Source organism: Stylophora pistillata, chromosome 1, assembly GCF_964205215.1.
Source record: "Stylophora pistillata chromosome 1, jaStyPist1.2, whole genome shotgun sequence".
In the NCBI taxonomy this organism is placed as follows: domain Eukaryota; kingdom Metazoa; phylum Cnidaria; class Anthozoa; order Scleractinia; family Pocilloporidae; genus Stylophora; species Stylophora pistillata.
Window position 1 is genome coordinate 42,581,313 of NC_142519.1, and position 9,824 is coordinate 42,591,136.

The following is a 9,824-nucleotide window of genomic DNA, read 5'->3' on the forward strand; positions in this document are numbered from 1 at the left end:
ACATTCTTAACACATTTAAGCATTCGTCATTGGCAATCAGATCAGAGATATTATTTTTTCGAGAATATAATAATTAACTACTATTCACAACTAGCCACCGACGCTGAGGTGATTAGTTGGTTTTAAGTACTTACTAAAAACAGTGAGATATTATAGCACAAAAAGATACTTTTTAACTCATTTATTCCAGGAACGCCCACAATATTTTCGGGCTTGCAAAACTCGCGAGTTGCTCAAAAGTGAATAGCAAAGGATGTTCGGAGTTTGAGTAAAGCACCTTCAACGCTATCCACTGTTTTAGTGTATACTATGGTTATCACATGCCCATAATATGGGGATACTGTAACCATGCAGTTTTTCAGTCCCTGTACACGACTGTTCCGCAAAGAATTTAGATGTGATAATATAGACAAAATTGATTCAACTCATCTCTTTATTCACCTTCACTACGCTTGCCCCCCCCCCCCTTACGATCTGCCTATATTTGATGATAGTTATCATATACCCAATATTATGGGGATACGGTAACCATGCAATTTCATAGTCCCTGTATATGACTAGTCTGTGAAGAAATGAGAAATGGTAATTGTAGACTAACTTCATCCAACTTATCTCCTTATTCAGCCTCTCTCTCACTATGCTTTTCCCGTAAGATCTGCCTATATTTGATGATGGTTATCATATACCCATATTATGGGGTTACGGTAACCATGCTATTTCACGGTCCCTGTATACAACTAGTCTATGAAGAATCGAGAAATGACAATGTAGACGAACATCATTCAACTTATCAACCCTAACCCCAGCCTCTCTTTCACTACACTTTTCCCATAAGATCTGCCTATATGTTATGATGGTTATCATATACCCATATCATTATGTTCAGTAAAGAATCGAGATGTGAAAGTATAGACAAACTTGATTCAACTTTTCTCTTTATTCTCCTTCTTCAACACACTTTTCCCCTACGATCTGCCAATATTTTATTATGGTTATCGTATACCAATATTATGCAATCCATGCTATTTGACAGTCCCCGTACACGACTACTCTGTGAAGAGTCGAGATGTGACGAAAAAAACCAAACTTGATTATCTCTTTATTCTGTATCCTGTTTAGAACGTCGTGTCTCGATCCTATTTGAAACTATGCACGCAGTAATGAGGATCACGATCAGTAAATTTTACTTTGTTTCAAAACGGGTGAAGTGTTCGGTGTTGTAAACTGGTCTGGGTACGGGTTAGACATAAAAATCCTAACACTCTTTGTTTGGTTGATTCTTTCAATCTTTTTCGTTCTCAACAACAGGGACTAGCCACACTCCACAAAACACTCTGTGCATTGTATGGATATAAGGAGATGTGTTATTAGGCAATAAAAGTGCACCAATTGCACAGAAATGCATCCTGGTATGAACAACTAAGAACTCCTCACTTTCCCTCTAGGAAGTGAAACATAATTATAGTCTCTGATGATATCGTACGATATGGAAAATATTCCCATGAACAGAGTACCACTATCTCTTCCATCATACTGCAAGTTGGTTCTGCAGGATAGATTGGAGCATGGTCTGTAATAGAGTTTCAAAACAATTAAGACAGGCATATAAGTAAAACTCATTACCAAAATTAACTAAAAATTTACACAACAAACCTGCATAGAAACATTTCAACAATATTATCCTCTATAGTAATCATTGCTTTACATATATTAACATGTAAATAATTGCTATACACTAAATCCATAACCACAGTCACAGTGGTTGCTGAGTACACAGAAACATTTAAATTTCATTGACAATGAAATGACAGGAATGCAGTTACAAAATTGTCCAATATTTTCAGAATATTACTGCACCCTACACACTACAAATTGTTATCAACTGCAAATCATTTTATTTATTTACACACATTTTATCAAGCAACAATGCCATTACATGCATAATTACTGAACAGTTAGAGATGATATGGCTATACCTACCATTACACCCATACAAATGCTTCCTTGTATACAACTTAATGGAGTTCTGTTTCCAACAATGAACAACTGGTTCCTCACTGTCCCAGGGGCTGTAACAGTTTAGACACTTCTCGAGTGAGCTACCCGTAGGAGGTAAGGTGGGCACAAGAAGCAGAGCACCAGTGTTTGGACAAGCAGGTAACACATTTTCAGGGGTATGCATGCAAACATATTGCAAAGACCCTGTTAAGTTGAAAGGAATTTCCAACTGTGAGACGCAGGGCTAATAACAGATTTGTTAGCTAGGGATATGCTGCTAAACACTGAGGAGTGACAGCAGCTGCAGTAAGCACCAAGTCAAGAACATCATCTGGTGCTTCGTGTGCATTTTCTTTAAGATAATGAAGATACTTTAAATGGTCACAAACATCTCTCTCTCGACTGCAAGATAGACAGGAAAATCCATGCTCACATGACACTTATAATAGCAGGATTTGGCTCAAGTACACACACCAAACTTGATGAATTATTTAATTTAACCACTTTCAAAGGTGTCTGAGGAAGAAATTTTGATAAGAAAATAAAACTATTATGGTTAAACATGGACTTAATACATAATGTACTCTTAACTTTGGATTCTAAAGACATCAAATGAGGCAATTTGTAGTAGGCCAGTGATGAAAATGGGTTTGAGAAGGCCTGTTCTCCATAATTACCAATTTTGATACATGATTCAGAGATCTATTGCTGGGTATAGGTCTCTGACCTAGCTGTGACTGGTGATGGTACATGTGCAGGCCTGCTTTGAAAGATTTAATCTGCATGAATTATCATTCAGAACGTTCTCACACAAAACAGTTTGTTATTAAAATTGATGACATTCCAACTGGAACAAGGACCATGGCTGTCTCCAACACCTCATCACAAACCCAGGAGTTACGTAGTTAACAGTAAATACACTTTTAAGAAATCAACCAATGTCAGGAATATGATAGTTAAGTAGAGTGGCAGTAGATGCAAAGCATGTATTCTAATCAACTAATTTGTGCGGTGCTGTACATTATACCTAGCAAATGACAAGTGACCTACTGAATAATTATGATCCTCTGTAAATGAGTATACAACCTCATCTGGTCTTATGTCAAAAGCTCCTTTCAGAAGAACAAGCAATGCCTTAACATGGCCACAGTTTTCACCCAAAAAATCTACAACAATGAAAAGGACAAATGTTTAAATAGTATTATTGTTGGCATTTAATACTTACATCAAAATAAAAAATTATTAACTTGTTTCAAAAAGCAAAAAAAAGGGAAAAAAGGAAACAAAAAGAAACATATCAGAAATCCATTTTACATCTACTGCAAATATGGCAAAGAAGTTTAAAGTTGCTCTTTTTCTTGTTCTTGAATGTCTTAACTAACTGTAGTTGTCTTTTAATATAATCAAGGTAGGTCACTGTTAATTGATTCTTGATAGGGAATCAATTGAAGTACCATGTGTACCTTTTTCCATTAATTTATTTTTTCTAAGTGGAAAAAGACAAGTAACTGGAAGTATCACCAACAGTATTTAAAAAGAAGCCCTTCTATATATACATGCAATCAACAGATGACAAAAAGTGCATTGATCGAGACAGAAATATCCAAAAATATTCAAGATAGCAATACCAAAGCAATTAGCACTTCCTAGATGTCGATCAGATGCCAATGAATTCACCAGTGATGACTTTCTGGTATCACAGCTACATGTGTAGAGCCAACAGGCACCTCCACCATGGATTGTATGGGTCTTCCTCTCTATGAAGACATATGTAGGATTTTTCCTAAGATTAGAAGTGCATTGGACACAACTGATTAGAATGATTTAAAATCAAAAAATAATGGCACAAAGACATTGAAAATCCTCCACCTAGAAAAAACTGTTTTCAAACAAACCTTCTTAAGGGAGGCTTGACAACCACCACTGAAGAGGCAATTAACTGACTCTAGCAATGTTTCCCATTACACTGTGCATGACCATTCAGTGAAAATATAAATTAATTTTCTTTTTTTTTTTTTGACTGCTGGTTAAAACTGCCTTTTGGCCATGTGGCTACATACAGTGGAGCTTAAATGCTAGGTGCTAGCAAGAACAGCATAAAGCTACAAGTATGACAAGTATAGATCATTTAAAAGTCTGGTTATAAATATAAAAATTGATTATTTTGCTGTACAAAAGCCTATTTACCTTGGGCTGATAAAAATGTACATGGACAGTGACCCTAATTTCATCACTACACTCTAGCTAAAAACTACAACAACAAAATTGAAATAGTCAGGAACTTTACACCAGTCTTCTCGTATAAATCCAAATCAAACAAGAAAATTGACAACGGTGCAGATGAATGAGGTATCAAATACCACTAATACCTATAATTAAGAAGAAATACCCATCAAAAGCTTGTGTTGACTATTACTAAACTTGGGAAGGCAAAACCTCTAGTAATCTAGCATGGTTACGGCTTCAAATCGACAGAGAAGCAGGACGTATTTTTGAATAATAGATGGCTGTTTCTGTGATGTTTGAGTTCCTGAACTTTCAGCCTGAATTTGTTGAAATACACCCTGATCTTGGCAAGCGTAAGAGTGCTGTTCCTCACCCAAGTCATCGTCTAGTTCGAGGTCGACCTCGCCAACTGAAAGCATTTCATCGCTTCTGTCTTCATCCAAAGGGGTTGCCGCTGATCTTTTTTTTTGAACTTTTTTCCACACCTTCGACTTGTCTTTGGGTTTTAACTTTGAAAAAATCACAGTCTCCTGCCATTAAAATATGTACACAGGATCGAAGCGCTTCCCGTCCGCCATATTGGTCCTGTGGACTAAATCAAATGATGCAGATACCAAACAAAATCATAATTGAATTGATTGATTCAAAGCGCAGTAGAGTGTTATTAAAAACCATACGTTTCAACCTGCTACCTGCACGTCAGTTGCGCATGTCACCACTGGAAGACACAGCAGCCTTAATACGTAGTGCTAGCAAACGCGCTTTATCAATCAAGTCAACTGTAGGTATATACTTTATGTAAGGCTACACTTATGTCACATCCTGTCGCCCAATACATGCGTAGTCCATAGTTATTCTGCGTGGTTCTGTCCACACATTTTGACCTAAATAATACCTCACCAGCGGGAAGAACAGCCGCCATCTTGGATGTCACAATGTTATGCGCAGAAAAGGTTGCGCAGTGCAAAACCCAGGGAATCACCCTAATAAAATCAGAAACCTGGATTTCAAAATACCAGATTTTCCAATGAAAAGCAAAGATTTCTCTGAACGCAGTTTCTTATTTCTGATTGGCCGTGACTTCCTCTCGACTCAGTTTCCTAGCAACCACATTCAAAATGGCGCACGGCCTTGGATTGAGTACTGAAAGTAATTGATGTCGCACTGTATAGTCAGGACGGTTCGTTTCGACAGCTGTGTTACATTTGACAACCTTTTCTGTAAGAAGAGTATTCTCCTCTTCACTTTGTACATCGAATGTGAGAAGTAACTTCAAACCCTCCTGGATGAAAATTCGTATTTATACTTCAACAGGTGAGAGGTCTTAACAAGACTTTTAACTTATTCAATGTCTATGAAATGTATCTTATTAGGACCACTGCGTGCTTATCCTTTAAACATTCAAAATTCTTCCATCGAAATATAGTGCAAAGTCATTTAACCTCCCTCAATATCGGTCATGAAGTGAGGTGAGAAATCGACAAAATGAGTTAACGTGGTTCCTCCTTATAGAACATTTATTATTCAATTGTGCTAGAGTACAAATAACGCGCGAGACGAGTACGGATATCACGCGATATTTGTACTCCAGAAATATCCGCGAAATTCGCCCACACTGAAATAACAATTTGGCGTGTTGGATAATAATCTCTTATTAGACGTTTTTTTGTGTAGTATCACTGAGTATTTTTAGTCGTTGTTTCTATAACGACTCTCCCTATGGGCTCATCAAAATAGCACAACTCGTAAAAATACTCAGCAATACTACACAAAAAAAGGTTGGATGAGATGTATTTATAATGCAGTTGTGCTTTGTAGAGTACAGATAACGTGCAGAGATGAGTACAAATATCATGCGATATTTGTACTTCAGAAATATCTGCGAATTAAATTCGATCGCACTGAAATAAGAATTTGGCGTGTTGGATAATAGATCTCTTATTAGACGTTTTGTTGTGTAGTATTGCTGAGAATGAATGTTTACTCATTGTTTGTATTTTGACATGCCCTACAGGCTTGTCAAAATACAGTGCAACTTATCAAAATACTCAGTGATATATACTACACAACAAAACAATATATGTATTGATGTACAGTGTGTACTAGAAACAAAATGTAACAAGAGATTCATTAACTCAAATCCTCATGAATGCAGTTTCTCAAAATAATGTAAAACATATTTTGATAAGTGCTGCTACAGCTTGTATCAAAGTGTTTCTGTTCTGGTTAATTTAAGCCCCCTCAGATATATACACTGTGTTTGTAAGGCCCTTTATTTAGAAGCCCTCCTAAAACCCCTTACAAAGTTGTATGTGCCCAGACTATTAATTAAACCTGAGTGAGTAGTTTTATACTGTTAGTACGCTGAGTATTAATGGTATTGTTTTCAGCATAGTTCTTGTAAACAGACATACTTGTTACATTTTGGGGTCCAAAGTCACTATAATGTGAATAAACTGATCTGCAATATAAGTACATCAGCATCAATGTTACCTAAGGAAAAAAAAAGTCACTAATAAAACAGCATAGAAGAATGAATTAGGGATCAAAATGGTGACAGATATGCTGTACAGTTGTACATAGGCTCAGACAGACAGCTCTGTTGTCTCATCTTAATTTCTTTCTCCACAATTTTAGATTGCTTTAGCATAATTGGCACCATATCTAATAGTGCTTTGTCTCCTGTACCATTTACAATACATGTTAGTTTTACAGGTTGACTTTCTGATGGAAACTCTTATCACTGTTTAAAGTTTCTCACTGTTACAATTCTCATGTGCAGGGTTGTCATTAGAAAATGTAATAGGTGTCTGATCTAAACTGAGTAGGCGGCTGAAGTAAATTGTGCTTGCGGAGCAAGCACAGCGTGTTGCTACGCAACACGCCTCTCTAGGGGGGCCCGAGGGCATGTTCCCCCGAAAAATTTTGAAATGCGAAACTCTCTGTGGCGTACTTTCCAGCATTCTGGGGCATATTTAAGTAGCATTTTTAGCCACACATTGATGTTAAAATCAGTTCAAAAATATGTACAAACGTGGAAAGTTTCTTTCCTTAATTCCACCACTTTCTTTTTCTGATGAAACGTTGGTGTTCTCGGTCACAATTTCTAGAAGCAATAAATGAATGAAGATTCGTTTTCTTCATGAACTTCTTCCACAACGAAAATGCTTCAGCCTTCTATTCTCATAACGTTTTCTTTCATTGCGTTTTTGTCTTGTTTTGTTTCTGTTTTTTTTTTTTTTTTTTTTTTGTCCATAGAATCTGTTTTATAAATTTGGTTCATCGTGTTGCAATTCAATTCCCCCTTTTTCGCTGTGAAAACCCCCTGGATTCAAGCTCTACTTCCGAATTTAAAATAGGCGTATGTTTTGTCTATCAAAGTATTTCCTCTTATCTCTAAACATCACAACTGATAAACATCTGGAAATCACCCGCCGAATGCAACGAGCTTTGCAAATCACGATGACATGAAACATTTGACCTTTTAAATCCATAACAAGGACTCGAAAAGGTCCATAAATTTTAAGAAAGTTAAATTGTAGGTATTTTAATTCAATTGATTTGGTGAACAATTGCTAACGTCGCGAAATCTTAAAAAAAAAACAATCTGGCGGCAACTTTGACGGCAACTTTGACGGCCACGTATGGTTGGAACGAAATTTACAATGATCGAAGAACTTTGTCGAAATCGTAAACAAAATGACGAAATTTTCCTTCTAAATGTCTCCGTCGGATAACGTAAAACATGCTCTTTTCTGCGGGTCTAAAGCAGCAATTAATGAAAGTCTAGCTGTCCCGAACTCAAGAGAACATCTTTCTGTGATTATTTAGCGTTATAGCGGTACGTGTTTACGGCAAATTAAGGCGAATCTTCCTGCCTTTGTAATTATTTAGAGTGGAATGAACACAACTGATTCAGCAAGGTGAAATAGATCTTGATAAACTTCCTTTTCCAACGCTCTTAAAGCTCTTTTGAAAGTATGTAGTTGATCGGCAATAATTTGCCATTATATTTAAATGAGATATATCTGTGTTATTAAATGCCTCGGTGAGCTTCGTAATTATGATATTTGACAGCAATCGAAACTCTTTCTTACCTTGGTGGCCCGGCCTCGTTTTCGCTAGATTTCGTCTTCTTCGATTGACCTGAAAAGTAATCTTGAAGAGATCGCTTTCTTCGCTGGCCATCCATTTTCGATTTTCGAAGCATCAACGCACGTGTGAATTGCGATCAGTTTCGTGCTTCGCTAAGTCACGCATTTCATGTTACTCGTTAGTTAGCTGTACCACTGATAGTTTTTGTACAGTATTTTCTGTATAGGTTTTTAGGTTTTTCTGTCTTCCATAACATCAGGAGTATACAAGAGAATGATCACTAAACTAAGCTTCAGATTTACAAAAAGAAAGATTTCTTGGGAAGACAGATCTCAATATTACAAAAATTCTTTCGCTCCGACGAAGGGCTAAAGCTCGAAACGTCAGCTTTTGTAATCGTTACGGTGGCCAATTTACCATTACAACTTTGTGGATATATCCAAATTATTACAAAAATTCTGCTTCACAAAGTAGCCGGCGCAAAATGGTCTGACAGCCGGCGGATTTCCGCCGCCTACCGGCTTCTAATGACAACCCTGCATGTGTTGGTGTCATGGCAACCACATATTTATTATAGAACACAAAGTTTTTTAGTAATTTGAATCATATTGGATTAAGCTTTCAGTTAAGTAGTGCTGGGTATCTCTATGATAACCCTTATTGAAAATCTTTCCTTTTTAGCATTTGAGGGCAAATGAGTTAATTGTTCTTAGTTTTTTTACTGAACCTGGCTTTTTAGCTCAGTTCTCTCTCTTGGTACTACAATGTCCAGTCCATTTGCAAGAGCCATTTCTTTGCTGAATTTTCATCTGCAGCTCAAATTGAATTATTTATTGAAAATTTTGATTTAGATTAGCCTCTAAATTTTGTCCATTGACATGTGGCTTTATAGCTGACAGCTGGTAGTAGACTGCCCAACTAGTATCTTGAAGGCAGAGGTTCAAATCCTTTCAATGCCTGAATTTTTTTTATTTTTTTATTTTTCTTCTAATCATCTGATTTTTTTTTTAGTTTTCCTTTTTTATTTGTTTATTTTTTATTAATTTTTTTTAATAACATTTTACAGTACTCAACAGTACACTGCAATACAATACATTACTTACAATGCTGCTTTAACTTTCACTAATAACAATATGATGAATATATGAAGTTCATATATTTTGAACTGCGGTTATAGATACATATGATGCACGATCCTTGCAGTAGAAAGTGCTATTTAATATGCAATAGCAAAAATCAGACCGGAAAAAAAAAAAAAAGATCAGGTCTGTATGGGATTTGAACTACTGAACTCTGCAATAAGTGCAGCGCTCTACCAATTGAGCTAACAAGCCAACTGGGAGCAGGCCGTTAAGTTGATTCGTAATAAACCCGGGATGATAAATTGGATATGATGATTATATGAAGTTCATATATTTTGAACTGCGCTTATAGATACGTATGATGCACGATCCTCACAGTAGAAAGCGCTATATATGCAATAGCGAAAATCAGACCTGAAGAAA

General features: G+C 36.4%; 1 protein-coding gene across 5 annotated transcripts; it reads right to left on the minus strand.

Moving 5' to 3' along the window:
• Positions 1-918: 918 nt before the first annotated feature.
• Positions 919-5,434, minus strand: LOC111319793 (uncharacterized). 5 transcript variants are annotated; one of them, XR_016000349.1, is made up of 6 exons: positions 4,917-5,118; positions 4,598-4,816; positions 3,627-3,755; positions 3,049-3,164; positions 1,981-2,202; positions 919-1,570 (listed from the first exon to the last, which is right to left on the minus strand). XR_016000349.1 is itself a non-coding variant. In XM_088757899.1 (5 exons), the coding sequence occupies exons 2-5, from the start codon at positions 4,641-4,643 to the stop codon at positions 1,431-1,433; spliced, it is 537 nt and encodes a 178-aa protein (XP_088614025.1). In that variant the 5' UTR covers positions 4,644-4,816; positions 5,125-5,434; the 3' UTR covers positions 919-1,430. The 5 variants fall into 5 exon arrangements, 3 of the variants coding, with proteins under 3 accessions (XP_088614025.1, XP_088614017.1, XP_088614020.1); XR_016000350.1 differs by having other exon boundaries at positions 1,981-2,514; XM_088757899.1 differs by lacking the exons at positions 3,049-3,164; positions 4,917-5,118 and adding an exon at positions 5,125-5,434.
• Between the last annotated feature and the right edge of the window lie 4,390 nt (positions 5,435-9,824).

What these genes read in the sequence shown, in the direction of transcription:
- LOC111319793 (XM_088757899.1), bottom strand. Translation starts at nt 4,643, where the DNA reads ATGCTTTCAGTTGGCGAGGTCGACCTCGAACTAGACGATGACTTGG. An exon ending in AGGAAGTGCTAATTGCTTTG is followed by an intron (nt 2,203 to 3,626) that starts GTATTGCTATCT and finishes TCAACTTAACAG; the next exon opens with GGTCTTTGCAATATGTTTGC. An exon ending in GCATTTGTATGGGTGTAATG is followed by an intron (nt 1,571 to 1,980) that starts GTAGGTATAGCC and finishes ACTCTATTACAG; the next exon opens with ACCATGCTCCAATCTATCCT.